Source organism: Ostrinia furnacalis, unplaced genomic scaffold, assembly GCF_004193835.3.
Source record: "Ostrinia furnacalis isolate ACB-3 unplaced genomic scaffold, ASM419383v2 OfSCF1632, whole genome shotgun sequence".
In the NCBI taxonomy this organism is placed as follows: Eukaryota; Metazoa; Arthropoda; class Insecta; order Lepidoptera; family Crambidae; genus Ostrinia; species Ostrinia furnacalis.
The window spans coordinates 371,899-396,243 of NW_021131871.1; the positions used below are offsets into that span (position 1 = coordinate 371,899).

General features: G+C 37.1%; 1 protein-coding gene across 1 annotated transcript; it reads left to right on the forward strand.

Annotated features, from left to right (window-relative positions):
- Nucleotides 1-27: 27 nt before the first annotated feature.
- On the forward strand, nt 28-23,374 carry Pitslre (cyclin dependent kinase 11B pitslre). The gene is made up of 13 exons (XM_028305052.1): nt 28-297; nt 599-754; nt 1,377-2,197; nt 2,306-2,530; nt 2,616-2,844; nt 2,928-3,099; nt 3,556-3,738; nt 19,471-19,615; nt 19,860-19,981; nt 20,065-20,289; nt 21,268-21,486; nt 22,457-22,573; nt 22,820-23,374. The coding sequence occupies exons 1-13, from the start codon at nt 221-223 to the stop codon at nt 22,907-22,909; spliced, it is 2,781 nt and encodes a 926-aa protein (XP_028160853.1). The 5' UTR covers nt 28-220; the 3' UTR covers nt 22,910-23,374.
- The last annotated feature ends 971 nt before the right edge of the window (nt 23,375-24,345 follow it).

Sequence of the window (24,345 nt, forward strand, 5' to 3'; positions counted from 1 at the left end):
CAATCCTACCAACCTACAGAAAATATTTATGCTCAAAACAAGATGGCGTTCTTGACTTTTTGAGTGCTTCGGACATTGAATTTTCATTGGACGCTCGGATTTCTCATGTTTGTGTTTTATTTTACAAAACGTAATTTTTATTTTGTAAATTATTTTAAATTCCTTTTATTATTACTATTAGTTTGTGCAGTGTTTATGTTTAGAGTGGTTGACTTGCACAATGAGCAATTACGATGACGATCAAAGTGAAGATGGAGAGCTAGCACGCAGTCCTGTTCAAGACGAAATGGATTTCAGGTAAATCTAGTCTTATTTCTAAAATGTAACTTACATGAAAACTTATTACTACATGTTTCTTGCACGATGTGCTTTTGGGATGCATGGTCATTCAAGGAAAAATGCCCAATGTTCTTGTCTACTTTTTCCAACCATAGTCCTTCCAAGTGAAAATATAATTTTGTAACCTACTAGCCTTTGCGCATCATAAGTTTTGGTGAAGGGTTCACAATGTGACGTGTTTTTCAAAACTAATAAGTCCCTCATCATCACCTAATTGGTGTTTTTTATTGTTGCTGTCCTAACCTAAGTTATTTTATAGTTTATCAGATGAGGACCGCGATAATGCTGATTCCTTAGTTATAAAGCCACCACAGGCTGTGATTCGTTCATCACATCGAGACAAACGGAGTCACAAAAGAGCTGGTAAAGAGAGATTCAAAGAAGTATCCCGGAAAGAAAAGAAACATCTTTACAGGTAAGTTATGCTTAATCCACATTTGTTTTCTGGCTGCTAGCTCAACCAAATTAAGCTTGGATGTGTCCATATAAATTGTGATGATGATATTGCACCTGGAATTATAGTATAGCTGGTGTACTTCTCCATAGAACAAAGGTGATTAGGTTCATGTGAGCTCCAACAAACAATTTTATAAATGCAGGCCTGCAGGTTAAGTATTGCTGGCTTTACTGTTTTACATAGGTATTAAAAAGTTTCCTATTAATTACATTACTGGCCCTGTATTTTATTTTTAATGTCAGAATTTATGTTTATTTTTATTTTTAACTAGCTTTCCGCCCGCGGCTTCGCGCGCGTGAACTACATTATCTACATATTTTACGGAACCCTATTCTTTTTAAATAAAATTTAGCCTATGTTACTCGTGGATAATGTAGCTTTCGAATGGTGAAAGAATTTTTAAAAACGGTCCAGTAGTTTTTGAGCCTATTCATTACAACCAAACAAACAAACAAAGTTTTCCTCTTTATAATATTAGTGTAGATATATTATTTGGGTAGTGTATATTTCACAACTATGATGGCTAAATAAGATTGGCCTTCTGGCTTATTCACATTCATCTACATTGTTTCTTTAACAGGGAACGTGACAAACCAGAGAAATCAAAAAGAGAACTAAGTAAAACTACTGACCGTGAAGAAATGACCAAAGAATATTACAGAGAAAAGCAATACTATAGGGAAAAGGAGGCTTATAGGGAAAAAGACCCCTATCGGGAAAAAGATGCATACAATAGGGATCGAGAGTTGTACAGGGAGAAAGAAGCATATAGAGACAAAGAAATTTATCGTGAAAAAGAAGCATACAGGGACAAGGAAGCTTATCGGGATAAGGAGGTTTATCGAGAAAAGGAAATTTTTAGGGATAAGGATATCAGAGAAAAGGAATTGTACAGAGAACGGGAAGTAAGAGATAAAGATATGTACAGAGACAAAGACCCTTATAGAGAAAGAGATCATTACAAGGAAAGAGAAGCTTATAGGGATCCTTCTGGGAGAGATGCAGTACGACCTCGTGAAGCATACAGGGACAAAGAGTCTTATAAGGAGAAAGATGTACCACGGGAACGTGATGTGTACTTAAATCGTGAACGTCAATATAAATATTCAGATAGTGATAGAAAAGGAGTTGAAAATAATAGAATTGAGTCAAGATTAAGATTATTGGCTGAAGAAGGGCACGGTAATCATAACAATGAAAAAGAAAATAGGGATAGAACTTCTGGAGATAAGGAATTGGAAGACCTAAGGTCTAGATTACTGAGCAAAAGAATATCGAAGGAACTTCAAGGTCAAGACTCTAAGAGATCATCTGACTATTCTGAAAAAGAGATGAGATCGGATCGCCATGTCACTTTGGATAAACACCAGCAGGAAAGAAGGAAAAAATTGCTTGAAGCAGGTAAAATTTTAAAATAAAAAAATTTCTAAAAATAAATTTCCTATTTTCCTTGATGACTTTTAATAAATGTTGTGTATACCAGCTCACGATTTTATTCTTGTGTTACAGAACGGGAAATGGAAAAAAGGAAACATGAATCACGCACTGAGCTGGAAGCTAGACGCGAAGAACGCCGCCGCCGTGGAAAGAAGCGATCAGTATCACCGGAAGAGGTGTCCAGTAAAAAGTCAAAGACCAATCATTCCCCTGCATACGGAGACTCAGTTGTTACTGTCTCTGATGCCAGTGATGTTGAGATGAAAAGCAATTCTCCACATTCCGAACCTGAAGATGGTAAGCATCCAAAATATTTTTTTTTTAGAAAAACTGTTAATGAATTCCATTAAAAATTATTCTAATCATACATGCTTTATTCTAGGCGAACATTCCAACAGTGAAACCGATGATGACAGTTCTAGTACAGACTCGGATTCTGATGCTGCCTCAAAGTCTGAGGATGATGAGGAAGACAATAATAAAGAGGATATTAAATCAGACAAGGAAGAATTAAAGGAGAAAGTTCCTGAAAAAGCTCGCCCAAAGTCTAGATCGAAATCACATACTCCTAATTCAGATAATAGAACTCCATCATCTCATGGATCAAGAAGGTATAGTATAGTCTATTTCATCCCACAACTATTTTGGAAGAACACATTGAAGTATAAAAAATTATTCTTATTTTTATTTGCAGGTCACTTTCTAGATCCAAAAGTAGGAGTAGATCACATTCTTTTTCTCCGCCACCTCCAGGAGAAAATGGCAAACCAGCTCCCGAAGAAGAGAAACCCAAAGTGGATGATGAAGAAGCTAAAAAGAGAGAGGAAGCTATTAGTGCTTTGCCCCCTTATTATCCCGCTCTCCAGGTAAAACATTATATTTTCTGTAGAATTCATTTTTCAGTGAACTTTGAATTGTTTTTACATGATATTTGTTTAGCTATATTTTTTGAGTGATCCACATATAACTTGTTATTGTAGTAAGTAAAAGTTAAACCTTTTTATGTATTTATTTAACACCATTTTTTTCTATAAAATCTTTAAATATTTTCAAGTTATGATTAGGCACATACCTAGCTAGTATCGGAAAATGTGATCCATTTGTTGTCTGATTAAAAATTGTGTTATGTAAGTTGACTCTCTGTTTAAACAAGTCATATTTGTCACTAGAAATATATTTTACTTTCTAAGATTATACTACCATTTGTTTGAAGTTTGATACAGAATTGAGTTTATCTTTTATTCAGTGTTGAACAGGAATTCATCTTTTACATAGTTACATAATAATGATTTCCATTGTTTCTAATGTGTCGTGTTTTATAGGGTTGTCGGTCAGTAGAGGAGTTTCAATGTCTGAACAGAATAGAAGAAGGCACATACGGCGTTGTTTACAGAGCTCGTGACAAAACTTCCGATGAAATTGTCGCTCTTAAACGTCTCAAAATGGAAAAGGAAAAGGAGGGATTCCCGATCACGTCACTGAGGGAAATTAATACACTGTTAAAGGTAGGATCACTGTCGACATTTTCATAACTCTAAGCTCACTTGAGCCATCTTAATGCATCACTGCTCTATTTTGAAGGTATAATGTTTTAGTAGTAGCGTAATATTTGCAGCTCGTTTGAGCCGCGAGCTGTGAAGCACTCGATGGCTCATGTGCTTAATACACTTAATTAATGCCATGTATTTTATTCCTACAGGCCCGGCACCTCTTACCTGCAAGAGGGTTGTGCTAAGAGGTGTGACCCTTGCAGGGTTAACAACTTCGATACACGGGCGGGCCTAAGTATTTTTAAGGAATTTATTCCAGGGGACAAACTCCAATGCTTTCATCTTCACAAATGTACGAATTTATTCAAATTATCTCATATGGGTTCTAAACAAATTTTGAAGCAATTTGAGATGGCGATATATTTTATCTCACGCACGACTAGTTTTAAATATACGCCTTTGACATCAAGAAGGATGAATGAAACTTTCAACATTCAGCAAGGTAACCCGACATAATGAGTCACTTTCACAATGATCCTGTTGACTTGGTTGTATTTTTTAATTAAAACTGATTGTGAAACTGACTTATAAAGTGATTATATTGTAAGTTATTTTTCCATACAATTTTAAATTAAAGCATGGTATAATCTTAAATCGTAACGTTTATTGATGTAAATCATGTTGCGTTTCCCCAAAAAGTAATAGGCAAGGTATTTTATTTGTGTAGGCAGTGCTAATTTTAAAGTTTGCTCTTTGTTTAAATGGCTCATAAGGTGTCGCACAAAGAACTCATGACTGGCTATTTGTCTGGTTCCTAAAACAATCCTACTTTCAATACCTTTCGTTCATGGGACCCACAAAACATATCTTTTAGCAGTAACGTGATTTTTAATTTTACTGACTCATACCTTCGTAAAAAGGTATTTATAGTAAATGTTTGTTTTGATTATAATCCCGTGTATACGCCGACACGGGTGTAACTTTGCAATCGGACCCGCGGGCAATTTACGCGATGCGGCGGCGTTCTATGATTTTTGCAGAAACAGCATGAACGTGTGGCTCCGAGTGGGAAGCGGACCGACAATGCTGACTCGGCACAATCATCCAACATCCGAACGGCGAATATCACTGACTCAACGGAGAGGCTACATTTTGAACAATCTCCTAACCAGTTCGCAACACATCGAGAACTCCAAACGTTCAAAAATCAAGTAATTCGTAGATTTTTTGAAACGTCTTGTATGTCGTCAGCAAATCAACTAATTAACCTAGTAAAAAAATATCGAAGTTCTCTAATAGATTTTTAATTAAACACCTTTAGTATATGGATCAAAATGAATTGAGAATGTTTTACCATTTTGCTCTAGATAGATTTGCTGATGACAGTAATAACTACTGGAGAGTAAAGTTGTTAAAGGACATGCCATACTGGATGCGGTCTGCGGTCAGGTCAAAGTAAATGATGATGTAACATGATGCGGGCGGAGTTATTTTGACTTGATCGCAGAGACCGCATGCAGTGACAAATCCTTAAGACTGGTGTGAATGAAAGACCAGATTTCCGAAATCGTCGTTATTCACAAATCCGCCCTTCATTGTTCGGTAGTTGGATGATTATTCGTGTAATGTCAGCAATCGTCGAAGACCTTAGTAAAGTTTTTGAAACCAAGACGATTTCGCATGAGTCATGGCTCTACGCAACGTGATATTGACTTTTATTGTAGCAGAAGGGCAGAGCATAATAGAGCCATTCCCACTTTTTCCGTGGCGAAAGGCGAACGAGTTGTAAATATTAGAACATCGGGTCAGCCCAGCCTCTTCGGAATGTGCCCGGGGCCGAATCCTAAGTCAATTAGAGAAGGTCGTATTCCTGCAATAGAAACTGAATGACCCAATGATGCGTCTGTTCCTTGCAAGATGAAGCATTAAAGTTTATTACTCACACCTGACTCATCAACATGACAGTCGTTATCATGACCGCAAGTTTGACGACTTTTTTGGCCTCTTGATTTAGTCTTTCCAAAATTTTACTGTGGACTAATAGAAGAGTTAACCCATTTAGACCGATAATTATTTTTGTAAATAAAATTTGATTTTTCAGTAAAAACTTTCAAAGGGAAGCATAAAAATCATGAAAAAAATATTTAAAAAAATAATCCATAAATGAGGGGCCGTGGGGAGCCCGTACCATATAGGGTACAGTAGGTCTAGAAGCATGCAAAACATACTAAGGTTTTTATTTATTTTTGTATATCTTGTAAGACGTTTTCTGTGATACTAACCAGGTTTGGCTTTTTTTTCTACCTTCTCCGAAGTTAGTGAGGATAGCTGAAGAAGACCTGGCTTCTTCTGACTTGTTACGTTTAGTGCTATTTATAATCGCATTTAGCAACACGACGATGGAAATTCAGCAAATCCATCGAAGAAAACTCTGAGGGTAATTATTTACATTGACATTATCTTTCTCGCCTGAATCTTCGTCAGTCTGATCATCATTAGCGGTCATCTGACAAGACAAGACAAGACAGCAGTAGAAAAATACCAAGATTGCTTTATGTTTGCTGAAATTATCAAATTTTTCATGAGTTGTGGCAATATAGTGAAGCATGAATAAATAAAAACAATAAAAATAAATTATATTTTCTCGCATGATTTGCTCATGCATATACCTACTGTACCTTATACGGTACACCTATTTTAGACTGGAATAAAGCGTATAAAAATTATCTCAATAATATTTTATTTGTAGTCATGATATCTATTGTACTCTATTTTTGGAATAAAACTGATAAATAACATAATTTACCATAAATAATAAGAAATATACCTTCTTGAATACATTGTAAATATTTTTTTTTGTTTTCTGTCGAGGAATTTCATAAATATTTCCGAAACCAATTGTCAAAACAAATTTTTAAATATTTCTATGTAAAATAATCACTTAAAGCTTACTGACACAATAATTTTTTAAAATTAACAACAGTTTGGTACTTCAAAATATTTTCAAAATGATACTGTACCACATAGGGTACGGTAGGTCTAAATGGGTTAAAAGTGTATTTGGCAATTATACCATCGAAGTCATGGGTGAGAAGTAATAAATAATTTATATCTACATTAAGCAAATATACAGTTTGAAACTTAAATTTTGAACAATAAGGCGTCATAATGTGCCGAATTATTTTCATGATTCCTGGACCGAAAAGAAAATGGCATCATATTATATGGAATGATATAACATTAGCTTGTTATTTGACGACCTTGGCTAATGGCAGCAAATTCCAGCTGCATTATAAAAGAGTTTGATATTAATTGGCTGTAAAATTCGATTTTAGGCTGTGGTCTCAAACGCCGTAGGTCGCGTACAGCGTCACTATAGAAATGTACCTACTACGTCTCTCAGACGTTGACGTCGGTGTAAGGATGTAGAAACGTTAGAGCTGACGTCGGACGCTTCGTATAGCGTTTAATCATGGGGCGTAGTGTGAGTTTACATCAAACGTGGTCGATATCGAGTGCGTCAAAAAATCTATGAAAATTCTAAAGTACGGCCAACTAGCAGCGAGCAATACGAAAGATCGATTCGATTGTCGAGTTGACAATCTATTCTTTTTCTTTCCATGTTGTGAATTTGTCGCAATGTCTCGTTCTCCCGCCAAAATATGTCAAAGTCAAGAGGGGTCGTCAACATTCGGACATCCATTTTAGTATAAGTAGTTGTTGCAATTCACGAGGGCGAATCTGTTACTTGTCGGTTCTTATTATTCCGATATATTTAGATATCTATGAAAAAGGGGTAGACCTGTTGCCATACACCGGGCACACAGTTTGTGAGGCAAAAATTATATTATTATTCTCGTAATTTAATTTAAATCTACATTATACAATAATTCAAATTATAACAAAAATAAAATTCAATAAAACATCTATTTTTTTTTTGTTTTACCACATAAGTATTTTTTAAAACTGTATTGTCGACAAAAATAATCTAATTATTAAAAGTTATGCACCCCTGCTATTCCTAATGACATTCTCATTGGGTTTGTTTATGTTACAGGAAATGTATGAATTCTAGGAATTGTATACTATTCCTAGGAAATGTATACAATTCCGAAGCTATTTAGGAGATGTATAAAATATTGCTTCAGAGATTTTTTAATACACACATATCCTAGGAAATGTATACTATTCCTAGGAATTTTATAGAATTCCAATATTGTATTAGAAAATGTATAAAACTAAGCGGCACAAGGGCGGTCGCGTGATCGGGTGCCCCTCGGTACGCCTAAAATTTCATTTAGCCAAACCACATTAAATTTCATTTAGCCAAACCACATTGGCGGATAGTTACTTTTAACTCACAATTATTATTGTTTAGCCTGACAGTTGTTTTCGCACTATTATACTTTGGCCGAAAAAAATATTTGCCTACCTTTCTTTCGGCATCACGCATATTACGCTGAAGTACCTATTAGAAATCCCTAATTTTAACATCTCTTTATTAAGCATGAAGGTTTTAGTACTCCTGTAGCTGGATAACAAAGTCTCGGTTAGGTTAAGTTAGACTTGCGACCTTACACATACACGGCTGCCGCGGCGCGGTAGCGCCATTTAAGTTTCGGAGAAAAAAAGTGGCGTAATAAAAATAATTTTGTGTAAAAAATTTAGGCTAAAAATTTGTGTGCCATAGACGTACAAAAAATTTGGCGATTCGATAGAGATCCCGCGTAATCGGATGATGCAATATCCTCCCCTCGCACTGCATGTCCACGCGTATTCATTGAAATCTTAATTACATTTCCGATTGCTGTTTAGGAAATGTGTAAATTTCCTAGGAAATGTGTCTAATATAATTTACATCACACATTTCCGGGTGATTTTAGGAGTTATACACAATTCCTAGGAATTGTATACAATGACGGATTTCATACATTTCCTGTAACATTTACATAATTTGGTATCGCTTCTCGTTGGCCGTACTTTAGTTCTTGAAAGTATCCGCTAGGGACGCTGTACAATCCATCATACATTTGTCATTTTTTACGCAGTCGATATCGAATACGTTCGATGTAAACTCACACTAAGCCCATTGAGTTTAATTGGCAGTCAATTGAGTTCGCAATTTGATGACGTCGAGTCGTGTTGCCAGCCAATAAAAAGTATACCAATTGCCTAGCAAGGGTAACCACTACCATATTTAGCAATTAGTACGTAGCGCGAAACATATCTAGATATTGGGAATAATGAGTTTTGATTAAAATTTCATTCAAAATTTAATTGAATAACTTTTAAAAAAAATAAAACCGACTTCAAATGCGTGAACACAAAAAAAACTAAAAATTAAAAATATTGCGTATAAAAAAGTTCATCCCTAATTTTCCACCCTTCGGGGTGAAATATTTTCTTCAAATTCGCATGAAACCACCCTTTTGATAATACCTATTCAACAAAAAAATAATAGTTCAAATTGATTTATAATCGGCGGAGATATTGCGTATAAAAAAGTTCATCCCCAATTTTCCAGCCTTGGGGGTTGTTTTTTCTATTATTAAATTTAAATGGGACCACTCTTGAGGTATTACCTATACGCCGAAAAAAGATTTGTTCAAATCGGTTCATAACTGGCGGAGTTATCGCGTAACAAACATAGAAAAAAAAAACATACGGGTCGAATTGTGAACCTCCTCCTTTTTTGAAGTCGGTTGAAAATATGTGGCATCTATGGAATATTTAATTACATACTATAATTTATATTCGTGTTATGAAAAATAGATCCTATTTCATATTAATCAAATCAACATCTGTAGTAATAAAATTACAGATAGACGCATACTTTTATCTTCGACCTAAGAATTTTCTATATAATTTTATACTGATATCCACGCGAATTTGGCTGCGTTCAGATGAAAGTTCTTTTTTAAACGTACGATTGAGACAACCTTACCATTTGTCTTAATTTTGAGGTACCTACCTGCTATCTGCATACTATGTGGTAAACGTGTTTTGCCAGAGACGACTCCTAATAATTTTCCTTATATTATTTTTCGAACATTTGATTATATCATGCTTTAAAAACTACTTAGGCTTTAAGTATACATTTTTATCAGACATATTAATATGTTTAATGTACAGGGTGGCCCAGAAGAAAATTTACTTTTGAAAATTCAAGGAAACGAAAACTGTACATTTCAATTTAAAAGAAATTTAATGCAATTTATTTTAAAATTTACCTTTATTAAATTACATCGCATTCGATCAACATACATCAAAATCCTGAAATGCGTTCGTTAGAATAACCTCGAAACCTATTTTTTTTTTATGCTAGACAAGGCAGGTATTTGACCGCAATCGCACCTGGTGTTAAGTGAGATTTTCAATTCAAACAAAAAAAAAATAGTCATCCTCTCAATGCACAAACCAATTAAGCAGGGGTGAAATCTCACTGCCTCTAAGAAGCGCTAATCTCATTCCAGCAGACTTCTTTTTGTGGGATTACCTTATGAGCAGAGTATACTCTAATAATCCAAAAACTGCAGCATTCATCCTGAATCCATTTTGAGGTACCTAACTCGTAACGAAAGTTTTCCAAAATTTTGATGTATGTTGACCGAATGTTATAAACGTCAAGGGAATCACATGTACGATCAAAGGACAGTGCCAATCCATGTATGGAAGTTGGACTAAGTGTTGCCCAGAATGAAACCATAGTGCATTTTGTTCCTCAGGGCAATACTTTTTATAAACCGGAGTGCACTGAAATCTATCTCTGGAGTTAAGAGAAAAAAAGAGTTTTGTTTTGAATTATTTACATACAAAATATCATCGATGTATACGTACTACGCATAAGATTTCGCGATTGTGGCATTATTAAATAACAGTCGCTCTGTTGAACTTAGCCATACTGCATCCGTACACCTTACTTTAGTACGACTTCGACATTATTTATAAGCGATCAAGCGCTGTTGCAGTAGTTTGGTTAGTTGACAGAAATTAATTATTTCCAAAATGGAGCAAGAAGTTTTAGCTTACAATAACTTCAATAATCGTTTGTAATACTCCAATAAATTGATTTTTTGCAAGGATAGAGAACTAGAACTTCTTGCTCCATTTTTCAGAAATAATGAATTTTTGTCAACTTATCAAATAATTAAAACAGCGCTAGATCGTTTATAAAGAATGTCTAAATCGCACTAAAGTAACGTGTACGGATGCAGTATGGTTAAGTTCAACATAACGAGTGTTATTTAATGCCAAAATCGCGTAATCTTATGCGTAGTACGTATACATCGATGATATTTTGTATGTAATTAATCCGAAACAAAACTCTTTTTTTTCTCTTAACTCCAGGGATATATTTCAGTGCGCTTCGGTTTACACATTAGTATAGGCCTGAGGAACTAAATTCACTATGGGTTGATTCTGGGCAACACTTGGTCCAGACCCTGGCACCATCCTTTATAAAAGAAAGTAAATTTTAAAATAAATTGCATGAAATTTCCTTTAAATTGCTATAGCCAAAGTTCTAAAAAAATGTACAGTTTTCGTTTCCTTGAATTTTCAAGTGAATTTTTTTCTGGGCCTCCCTGTATAATGTAGAATTATTTAAGCGCTTTTTTGTATGCGACGTATACAGGGTGTCCCATAAAGACCATGCCAAACTTAAGGTGAAGAAAGACTAATAGTAATCGATGGCCATCTAGACAAAAATATTACAATAGTAAAAAAAATATCAGTTTCTAATACATTTCTAATAATGATAAAGAGGTAGATCAATTCTTTGAGAGTATTTGACATGACGTAGAATAAGAAAAATACATGCTTTTTTGTAGACACTGCTACATGATATTATGCCCTAAATGGGGGATTTTAAAAAATATGACAAAACAAACATAGTCTGAAACGGTGATACTTTTACTAAGGTAATTTTTTGTCTAAAATAGATGGTTATCCATTAGTCTTTCGTCTCCTTAAGTTTGATACGGTCTTTTTGGGACACTGTACTTATTTTATTCACATGACTTGAAGGAATCTGATTGTTACTAGTTCATACTTAAAAGTATTAACTGCCTTTGTTATAGACAAAAAAGGTTGCAATAGGAATATTGTATGTTACTTTTGTCTGTATAAACAATATGTTTAACGTGTGTAGTAACTTTAACGTAAGATACATTAAGGCTTGAATTTTTTGTAACAATAAAATACAATGTCGCCTAGGCGTAGTGACCGCCCGAAATATTCTAAATATTCATAAAAAAGGTCCCTGGGCCAAGGGGCCCTGGCGTTCAAAGCTTAATTATACAGGATGGAAACGATACAGCGCCGCATTTTTTTACGCAGTCACTAGTGAAGACGTTTGATGTAAACTCACACTAAGCTCACTGACTATGAAATTCGATATGTTATTTTTCTGTTTTCAGACCTTTCAAGGTTTCATCTGGAATGAGGGCTATCGTCCTAAAGTCCGGTTGCCGAGCACGTAGAATTTCGTCCAGTGACCCCAAGCTACCCATCCTTATCAATCGCGCGTAATTATATTGCTGTCGCGCTCGCACACTCACTGCGGCCGCCCCTCGCACAGTTGCGACAGCAATATAATTAAGCGCGAGTGATAAGGATGGGTAGCTTGGGGTCATTGGACGAAATGCTACGTGCTCGGCGACCGGACTTTAGTGGTCATCAGTTCACGCCACTGAGAGTATGGTCACTGTCGCCTGCTAGTTGCGAAGACAGTGGCGCCACTGTTGAGCGTGTCAACCACCAGTGGTGCCAACTGTTAAGTATAAAAACGATAGCCCTCATTAAGCTCTATGGCTCATAGTTCTAATTAATTAGTTATAGATAAATCTTTCATTAAAAAATAAAAAAGGAATTCAGACTATGTAACATAAACAACATTGATGGCATGTGCTACTAATATGACTTTTTGTAACATGTTACACAAAAAACGTGATAAACAATTTGGACACATCCTAAGACTTCTTTTGAGTATGCAACTAGTAACAATATGGAATTTTCCAAATCATCTCTTGTAGGATTTCTTCTAGGTATATGTATATTAGTTTTTTTTTGTGTATGTATTACCTAGTTGTTTTTACCAAATATTCATTGAATTTTCTATTTGTTGTTACATATTTATTTATATTATCATAGAGAATAGGCTAGTTGCCTAAAAAAATTTTTTTAGTCCGTAATGTTTAATATCAAAAAATATTGGACACATATATTTTTATTTGTCAATCTAACAAATAATTACATAGTTACGGTGCGTTGAAGTTGCGCACGACGTCACAACGTGCGGCATTTTTAAGCAAGCGTTGACGTCACGGGCCTCTTTTTATGAACTTTGGGGCGCTTTATCTCTTTAAATTTTCATTAGTTTGAAAAAGTGAAAAATACGTGTAGAGTATTTTTTGATAAGTTAACTGACGGACTAATTAAAACTCTTGCTTTTTGACCCAGGCAACATCCCCATTAATAAATTTTATGTTCAAGTGCACGTATATTTATAATTCGTGACGTACCATTTACTAGTCAATATTTTGTGATTAAATGCGTTTATTTTATATTATAAGGTCTAGTTGAGTGTTATATCGCCACCTCAAATGTTTCTATACTTTGGATAACGGAGCTTGACTTTTCTAGGCATTTTTTTTGTTTCGTAGTCGCATAACAGAAAGTGAACATGAAATATCATACTAGTGGGCATAAGAAAAATTCGTGATATAATAATATTATTTCTAATAATGTAGCCAAATGTACAACTCGCTACTGGCGGCTGTACAGGGTTATTTTATGTTTTTCCACTATTCAACTCGTGGATTCAATTCGACGCTCAGACAAGATTTATCAATCAATCTTTTTATAAAAAATGTTTGAAACTCGAAGGGAGTCTGCCCTAATAGGAAGTAAGAAGTTCCCTGCCGCAGGAACCAAATTTATAACTTAGGTCCACATTGATAATATACTTTTTTATCTATGATTAGCATCCCGGTTTTTAAAGTTAATACCGTGCTTCTTGATGTTGTATATTTTTCTAAGCTAATCCTAGATAGAAGAAAGTTACGCAAGTGGATCTAAATACAATTTTCTTACGAGTCCCCGCAGACTACAATTTTTGTCGGTCGATAGTTTAATCGGGCTGTTAATATGCCACATCGATTTGGTATCTGCCGGTTTTATGGCAAGTGTTGACAAGAAAGAAAGAAGTGGCGGAACAAACTAGAAGCCAACCAAACTATCGGTCAACTATAGTCTACGAGGACTATTTATTTGTAAGTTTGTGGAAGATTAGATTAGAACATTAGCGTGACATCACACGAACATCTGAGAGAGTGGTCATTACTTAATACAGCAAAACCCGATTAAATTAATACTATTACTCTTTCCGCTGTACTGTGTGAAAGTTATGCCCGTTTTCACCATCAATCTCTAATTTTTAAGTGACCCTTATGATAACACATAACAGGAATTATGTTTTCATAGGTGTCACTTAAAAATTAGGGATTGATGGTGAAAACGGGCATTACTCTTTTATTTGAGTCTTATGCCTTGAAAATTACCATACAGCGAAAAATAAAGTTACTATAATTTAAATTATTTTCTCGTTAGTTATATGAAGTAATGTTCCTAATTTATCGAACGTTGAATAGCACTGATCATAATATTGTCAGTGTGGCAAATCCACCCAATGGCCCATCCCTTAACCTAGAATAAAATACTCTAAATTTCTTTAAATTTTGGTTTATAAATATGACGAATATAATAATGAGTTTATGATTTAAGTTTCCGCCAGCTATGGCAGCGACTTTTTGTCAATTAGTATTCAGTCTTATGCATTTTTATTAACGACTCCACGATTAATCAAGATGTTATTTCGTAAAACTATTATAATTTAATTGTTATAATGTATTAGGCTAAAGGCGCGCGTAAGTTGACTGAATACTTTTGGCCATAAGGTGCACTTTATCAACTGGAGTGGCTCTGGAAATGGAATGAAAACACAGTTAATAAAGTGCGTGCAGAAATTTTCAAACGTGTCGATGAAATGTGTGCCTTATATTTTATGTATTTCTGTGCCTGACAGTGTAATATTCCCTGACAGATTAATTTAATTATTGTTTTGCCTTTTGAATCGAATTGACTTGTATCACGAAATTCAATTTGTCAAGAATTTATTGACTTTTCCCTTTTTTAAGTGATTTTGATATACCTAAAGTCTGTTCGCCGAGAGTTGATAAATATTATGAAATGTCTTGCAATAGCGACAGTCGCTTAATTATCGCATTCTGTATAGCGGGCGTCGTTTGTCACAACGCGCACTGAGTACCATGGTACGAGCCACGCAGCTGTCGTCAAGCGCCCCGGCCGGCGGGCGGCGGCGGCCACAGCGTGACCACTTTTAGTAGATTTCTACTTTTTTGGTAGATTTGAGGCAAAGAGAACGATGATTTAGTAGTGCGAAATCGTTTAGTAGATTTTGGTAGATAATTGGTATTTTTAGAACATTCTTATAAATGGTAGTCCAAAATTAAACTGTAACCGAGCCGAGAATCCAGGGAAAAAAAAGGCCAGACCAAATAATCTACCAACTTTTTCATTATATCGACAAAAATAATTAGCGGGCCGCAATTTATAATGAGTTTAGAACCTCTGATATTTAATTTTTTTTATCAACTCTCGGCGAACAGACTTTAGTGAAGTAACTGTGACGACATGTCAATTGATTTTAGTTAATTATTGACTTGTAAAGGTTTATTTATTTATTTATTTTCTAAATTAAATTATAGATAAAACATGTCCAAAATAATAGCAAATCACAGGTTTTCCCTCCTTAATAAATACTAAGTACTGTGTTGTTGAAAAAACAAGGTAAAAATCGGTAAATAAACAAAGCCATCGTTAGATTGAATAACGCTCTAAATCTATGCCTGCATTCTATTCCTAACAATCAATATTGTTTGTTTAATCTGAAAAAATGTTCAGTTCACATGTTATTAGGAACTTTATTCATGTAGTCTGTAATCTAGACATCTAATCTATTTTTATTTAAACATTAAAAAACCAAAACATACCAGGGCCCCAATTACGCTAAAAATTTTCATCTTCAACGTGTCCGGACGACGAACGAACATCAAATCGTATCGCGGTGTCGTTTTGACAGCTAGTTGAAACGAACCATAGACGTAAACGTAAAGCTAAATATCTCATGTGACAATGAAAATACTAGAAGGTACGTCCATTACCGTGATACCGAATTAGCACCTCAGCTGGAATGAAAAACGGAGCGCAACTGGCGAAGAAGCGCGTATGTATTAGAGACGTTAAAAATTAGCGTAATCGGGGCACTGAGTGAGAACTATAATTTACATGCTTTATGTTAAGGGGTCATTATTTACTCGTATAATGTTAGACTAAGGTAGTTCAGTCATTAATACTGTAAGTTTGTGTAACTACCACATGAAATAAAAGGGGAATGTTTGTAAATTATCGAATGTAACGATAACTACCATAATAATAAAAAGTTACATACTTATTGAACACTGTTTCAAAGTTCGTTCGTTCATTCATTCGTTCGTTTCAGCCGAAAGACGTCCCTTGCCGGACAAAGGCCTCCCCCAAGGATTTTCACAAAGACCGGTCCTGCGCCGTTCGCATCCAGGCACCTCACAAAGTGTCATTTCCATTCTAAATGTCACTTTGAAAACTGTTCAACAAACGTGTAATTTTTATTATTATTGGGGTTAGCGTTACATTTGATAATTTACAAGATTACAAGCATTCCCTTTTATTTCCTTATACTTCAGAAAGTAACTTCTGATTTAAAATACTCGTTAGACAAGACAAGAAGAGTCACTATCTCAACACTCAAAATTATTATAATGTAATGAATTGATTATTCAACAAAACGTTCTGGTAACTACCCAGGGTTCGAAATTATCAAGATAATTACGCTTCATGATAATTATCAGATAATTATCAACAGTATAAGATACATTTGTCATATTGTTTCATAAGAAATTCTGATTGCAAATGTTGGTTTTGGTTGCTGATTGTTGTCAAGTTATCCATCGCTAGTCGCATAAATAATATTGATCAATATTTTGATGTTACATAACTAGTGATCATTGTGGAGCAAAAATATAGGTTTTATAACTATCTATGTTGATTAACGCCCACCACTAGACGCAAGTGCGGAAATACACGTTCGAAAGCTTCGAATACAGCACGAAGCTTCGAATTTTAACGAGCGCATTTTTTTGTTATTATCAACCGATAATAATTATCCATCTGTTATTATCACGATAATTATCGTGATAATTATCCTTTCGAACCCTGTAACTACCAGAACAAAACTTGGTTCAATTAGTTGACTCAAACAACGCAGCAAAAAACATCGAACATGTTTGCGTCATCTTGTGCCTTTTGTGGGAAATACACCTACGGCGGAATTTATATTTTCAGTCGAGTGTTCATTTTACACACGGTTCTCGTTATTCATTTTATTGCTCCAGAAATGAATGTCAAACAAAAAACGATTGATGCTGAGTTGCATAATCAGGAAAGCGGTGGATATTGTAAATCTGAACTCATTATTATATTATAGTTTCGAACAAAACCGCAAATAAATAAATAAAAATATTTTATAGATAGAGAAAGCTAGTCATTTATCTTAAGTTTTTAATGATTTTATAGTAACTTATGTAAGCTGTGTGATAATTCTCGGTTTCAATAAATTTAAAATTTATCTCAGTATTATGTATAGCGACAGTAACTGTACCTCAAAGTCAGTTTTCTGGTGGTAACCCATTTTTGTTGCAAATTCGCCCCTATTACAACTTCACAAGAACCCACAGTGGTTACGTTGACGTGCCGTCTTCTGTACATTACATCTTTAGTAATATTATAGTGTTTGTCTTGATGGACAGTCTCCTGTACTGTAATTATATTATTAGATCACAGATTCGAAATTATAACAGCAGTTATGTTAATCTAGTTTTTTCTTTAGATTTATGAATGAATGATGAAAATTATTTGTATCACTTGTTGTTGAAATTGAAACTACGTAATAATAGATACATATGCCACCGTAATTGTGAACTCCGTTAGATTAATAACTGGCGTTGTTTTACAATCTCACGTGTTATATTATAAACTTGCGAAGTTCATAATTTTATGGTGACACATAAATCTTGAAAAATTAATCGAATAAGACACATAGATACGTAAACAACGTAGAGGTTTAGAAAGAAAATATTAAGACAATCCAAAAATGGGTTAATATCATCAAATCATTATAGCCAAAAAATATTATTTTAATTTTAATTTCTGAATATCTTCTGGTTGCAATTTTTTATATTAGTTTCATAGTTCAGTCTAAATGCTGTTCAAAATATGTATCCACTAATCTGGGGAACCTATATCATATAATTTAATTTCTGTTTTTTACTGCATTTATTATCCCAACTAATATTATAAATGCGAAAGTAACTCTGTCTGTCTGTCTGTTACGCTTTCCCGCTTAAACCTCGCAACCGATTTTGATGAAATTTGGCATAGAGATAGTTTGAGTCCCGGGAAAGAACATAGGATATTTTTTATCCCGGTTTTTGAAACAGGGACGCGCGCGATACAGTTTTTCTGTGACAGACAAAATTCCACGCGGGCGAAGCCGCGGGCGGAAAGCTAGTTGAGGAATAAATTTAAAATGGTCGACCCAGGACCGAGCCGCCTGGTGGTGGCATGATACAGAGGGCCGACCCCAAACCCCAAATAAAATGGGAATAGGCCAGATAAAGAAGAAAAATAAAATTAAAATAGTAAAAAAAAAATGTTTAAAAAATCTGTGTTAAATGGTACTTGGTGCAAAGCAGACCAACGACCACAACCACCGGTGAAAGTCGCGCGTCACGTTTGGGGCAGTCAGCGTCAAATAGTTCGTGACACCTAAAGTAGTCAAAAAGTTGACGACACAACCTTATTTCAATTATAACAAAAACGTTGCGACTTTTTGGCCGAGATGGTCGATGGCTGCCAGAAGTGGACGATGGCCGCTACTAGTAGTTAGCGGTGGCTGTAATTAATTTATATTAAGTGGCCGCTACCGGTGGAGTGTCGCGGCCTACACGTGTATGGATACTCCATACAAATCGTGTTAGAAATCATGTAAACAGCCTATTGCGAGCCACTGGTAGTTGTGGTCGGTGGCCCGTTTGCGCAGAGCACAGCTAGACGTAGTTTCAATTTCATGCTGTGAACGTATTATTGAATGAATTTACACAAAAAACAGGCATTGTTTACAGCCCGATTATTTCTTTATTTTCCTATAACTCTGCAGATATCCATAATACATGATTGATATAAGTTCTCCAAAATCAGTTTGTTTAAACTTTGTATTCGATCAGGCTGTGTACAAGCTGCTGCTTCTAAATTTCGTACTACATGACCAAACGTAAAGGCAGATAAAATGTGATTAAAACATGGCGTCAAATGTATCTTACTTTCGCCACATAATAAGCGATTAAGAAGTGCTAAATGCATTTGACTTCATTTTTAATCTCATTCTTTAACTGCACGGGCTTGATATTTTTTCCAGGGAACTAAGGTTAGAACTTTATGATACTGTAATTTACCGATATCAGGGTAAACTGACAGCTGTAAGTAAATTCCCAAACGATGGATTGAAAGCATTGAAGGTGAGGGTGGCCCCATTAGTACTAACAAGTCGCACAACCGCTTCGCTTGTTGCAGGGCCAGCACCCGAACATCGTCACGGTGCGCGAGATCGTGGTCGGCTCCAACATGGACAAGATATTCATCGTCATGGACTACGTGGAGCACGACTTGAAGAGCCTTATGGTGACTATGAAGGCGAAGAAGCAGGTGTTCCTTCCAGGTAACTATGTTTTTTAGTCCAGCTGATTGTTGTTAATATCTAACTAACTACTGTAGTTATTGGTGCTGTTATATCAACTGAAATTCTTTATTAAAGGCATGCAGCACATTGGTGACTCTTATACTGTGGATGCCAATGGGTGGTGGTGTCAAATGGCTCACGTGCAGATTTGAATTTTCTATACATAAGAAAATTTTGTAGTTGTTTTAACTAAACTACATAATTTAATGTTAATATTTTACAGGAGAAGTGAAATGCTTGATGACACAACTACTAAGTGCTGTTCATCATCTTCATGACAACTGGATTTTACACAGAGATCTTAAAACGAGCAATCTTCTGTTATCACACAAAGGCGTATTGAAGGTAAGAACTATGCTGTGATTGGCTTATTTTGCTATTTTCATATTAAGGATTGTAGAGTCTAATGTAATTTTTTTATGTTACAGGTGGGAGATTTTGGTCTTGCGAGAGAATACGGGTCCCCTTTGCGTCAATACACGCCAGTCGTAGTGACTCTGTGGTACAGGTCACCAGAACTGCTGCTCTATGGAAAGGAATACTCTACGCCCATCGATATGTGGAGCGTGGGATGCATTTTTGGAGAATTCGTCTCTATGAACCCGTTGTTCCCGGGCAGGTCTGAGGTAGACCAGCTGAATAGGATATTTAAGGTGAGTGGTTATAATACGCCATTATGTTTTATCTGTCATTGCCGCCATTATCAAAAATTTTTATTTATTTAATAGAATGAATTAATCGCAAAAACAGCTCTGTTAATTTAATTTAAGCTTTAATAAATACACAGAAATTGATCTTTAGATTTTTAAAATTCTCTTGGTTTCTACTCTGCATTTTTGCTGATGTTGAAATCGTGTATTACCCAGATCGTCACTTCTTTTGGCACATCACATTTCTGTAGATGTTAGTTTTGTCTTTATAATAAGTGAGTTTCCTTCGCAACCCGTCTGGCAAACGTGTAGGTCAAATCCTCCATTTGCCTCTGGTACATAGAGACGATCGTGCTCCTGCAGTTGAGAGAGACTAATGCCCGTTTTCACCATCAATCCCTAATTTTTAAGTGATCCCTATGGTAACAAATAACAGGTATTTTGTTATCATAGGGGCTACCTAAAAATTAGGGATTGATAGTGAAAACGGGCACAAATCACTTTTTTTGACACGGAGGAAAGGGCGCAGCTCCGTGCTGAGCCAAGGAAAGGCTATAACCACTAAAACTACGTTCTGTCATCGCCCGAGTGGGGGTGTCGCAAGTATCCGGCCGTAGCCTTAGGCAGGATTCACATTTAACATCGCGAGTCGGCGCGCAGCGCAGCGTAAGCATGCGGTGGAATGCGCGCGTATCCGCTGGAATACGCTCGGAGCCGACCGGCTGCCGACGCATGCTCGCGCATCCGTCCGCATTGAAATGTCAGTTGATCAGTTGTAAGCAATTAAGACTCTAAGAGCTGTTAATAAAATACTATTTTCTTTACGGCCGTGTAGGTGCGCTCCGACGCGCGCCGGTCAATGGGTATCATCCCTTAGACTTCTGTGATAAATTACCTGACTAAAGACCAAAAGACTAAGACTAAAACTAAAAGACCTGATGATGGTGAATAAGTGAGTCAGTGAAGGATTTAAAATTGTAGGATCTCGGGACGCCATCGGACGCGGTGTGGCCGGGCTACAGCGAGCTGCCGCCGGTGCAGAAGATGACGTTCGCGGAGCACCCGGCCGGCGGGCTGCGCCAGCGCATCGGGCCCGACCTGCTGTCCGAGGCCGGCCTGGCGCTGCTGCAGGGCTTCCTCACCTACAACCCCGCCAAGCGGCTCACGGCCGACGCCGCGCTGGACCATCCTTACTTTAAGGTTCGTTGGACACTGACACTTGTTTTTGTGTGTGATAAATGTTCGTTCGTTTCAGCCAAATGACGTCCACTGCTGGACAAAGGCCTCCTCCAAGGTTTTCCACAATGCACGGTCCTGCGCTGCCCGCATCCAGGCTCTTCCCGCGACCTTTACGTTAAATGTATGTGTTATTTTTATAGGTAGGGCACATAGTACGTAAAACTGACAGCCGATAGAAGCAAGGTTCTGGAGTAGAGGCCCGTTCCAGAAAGCGCAGTGTAGGACGTCCAAAAGGTGGACCGACGACCTCATAAAGGTAGCAGGAAGGTTTCAGGCCGCAATGGGAGGCCCGTGTTCTGCAGTGGACGTCTTATGGCTGAAATGATGTGTTATTTCTTGCAGTCTGAGCACCAAGTGGATAAAGTTCATTAAGATAATCTTGCTTTGGCGTGGAGGTCAAAGTATAGATAGAGTAACTGTTGACTGACTCGTAACGTACGTATACATCACATGGAAAATACCGATAGAAACTAATTGAGTATCATTTTAGGCTAAATAAACGTATGTGTACCAATTTTTTTTAAGTGAAACTAACACCGTCTTGTCTGAAATGTGTCGATAATGATCACAGGGCAGATATACCATATCCTGTTACTGCATCTCACTTAAAATCAGGTGCAATGAGGGCTATCGTTTTTATACTTAACAGTTGACACCCCTGGCGATTGACAGGACCTTACTCTACAGTGGCGCCATCTTGATGAGTGCAATTGCGATAGTCCTCCTACCACTTTAGCGCTCACCAGTTGGTGCCACTGTCTTCGCTACTAGCAAGTGACAGGACCTTACTCCACAGTGGCGCTAACTGGTGAGCGCTAAAACGATAGCCCTCATTGAGGTCAAATACCTGCCTTGTTCTACATAAAAAAACTAAATGAAAAATCGTCCCACGCCGCAACGAAAATACTCATGACAACAATATCGTTAACAGGAGCAACCGGTGGCGATAGACCCGGCGATGTTCCCGACGTGGCCGGCGAAGTCGGAGGGCAACCGGCGCGCCACGCACAGCCCGCGCCCGCCGGCCGGCGGCGCCGCCTACGAGCAGTTCGCGCGCTCCGACTCCGACGACGCGCTCGGCTTCCACGTGCAGCCGCGCTCGCTCAACGTCGCGCCAGGTTTCTCGCTCAAGTTCTAGCCGGCTCTATTATAGTCTCCACCCGCGCCGTGCTCGCAGACGGAAAGCTGATATTTTTAACGCACTAAGCCAAGCCTCGTTCGCACTAGTCGAGTAATTTAGTCGAATGGCGAGTAATTTTGTAGCTACGTGTCCGAACACCAAAAATTTTGCCAGTTCGCGCGCTCCGACTCCGACGACGCGCTCGGCTTCCACGTGCAGCCGCGCTCGCTCAACGTCGCGCCAGGTTTCTCGCTCAAGTTCTAGCCGGCTCTATTATAGTCTCCACCCGCGCCGTGCTCTCAGACGGAAAGCTGATATTTTTAACGCACTTAGCCAAGCCCTGTTCGCACTAGTCGAGTAATTTAGTCGAATGGCGAGTAATTTTGTAGCTACGTGTCCGAACACCAAAAATTTTGCCAGTTCGCGCGCTCCGACTCCGACGACGCTCCACTGCTTCCACGTGCAACAGCGCTCGCTCAACTTCGCGCCAGGTTTCTCGCTCAAGGTCTAGCCGGCTCTTGCCTCCATCCGCGCCGTGCTCGCCGACGGAACTAAGCTAAACGCACTAAATCACTCGACTAGCCTCGTTCGCAATTTTGTAGCTACATGTCCGAATACCAAAAATTTAGTGGAGCAGGTTACTAATTCGTTTAGTCGAGCCAAGCCACCACGCGTCCCTGGTCACTCGCTCACCGGCTAAACGAGTTCGAACCGGGCGGTTTAGTAGAGTTCATATAAAAACCACTAAATAGTTGTAACTGTACTCGATGAAAGTGCGAAAGGCTTTTTGGTCTTAACTAGAAGTTTGTTATTAAAAGCGAGTTATTCTACTAAATTACTCGACTAGTGCGAACAAGGCTTTAGTGCTAATAGGACCACCATGTTTCATTGGTCGGACCCAAGGTTGAATGCTTAAACGGGATACCCCGTATGGGGGTATACGGGACCGCGTGCCCAAGCCTTATTAGGCGTCACAACATAATATCTAAATGTTGTCAATAGCACTTTTCCGCTGTCGTTCGAGCGCAATGGGTGTTTATAAATAAAAATATTGTATATTATTTAGCATTTTTGGTACGCGTTGAGTACGCTTCGCGATTTACATTATATTTTTACCATCATTACGAGGTTTATCTCACATAAGTTTTTTGAAATTACCTCACCTATACAGGGTGTTACTTTGCATTCTTGCCATATTTACAGAGGTTACTATATTACTGATACTGAACACAAATCCGTAAAAAAATAATGCCCGAAAATTTTTTTTTTTAATCTTGAGTATTTTATTTTATCGACAATCTGTTAAACACATCACTAATTATCGTAACGCATGCACATCACTTGTTGGCGATGGCGATGAAGACTTTTTTACTTTTTATTGTATTTTTAAATATCTATTGCAATCTATTGTCTTTAAAATGTCTTTTTGACACTTGTAAAAAACTGAGAAATTCATCAATCACAAATCACGTTATAAATAATACAAAAATGTCTGAAGTGTATTCAAACAAAGAATAATTTAATCAAAATGGTGCTTGGAGTGTCTGCAAGACGTCTTAGACGAAATGCTTGATGACGTACCCTTAGCGTTACACCAAATGCTCTACTACCAGCAAGATGGTGCTCCCCCACAATAAGGACGTCAAGTGCGCGAATAATTACGTTTGGTGAACAGTGTATTGGACGAGTGGTCCAGTAGC

Coding starts and splice junctions, on each gene's coding strand:
- Pitslre (XM_028305052.1), top strand. CDS start 221: ATGAGCAATTACGATGACGATCAAAGTGAAGATGGAGAGCTAGCACGC. Junction 3,739..19,470: donor AAATTAATACACTGTTAAAG/GTAGGATCACTG, acceptor CGCTTGTTGCAG/GGCCAGCACCCGAACATCGT. Junction 19,982..20,064: donor CACACAAAGGCGTATTGAAG/GTAAGAACTATG, acceptor TTTATGTTACAG/GTGGGAGATTTTGGTCTTGC.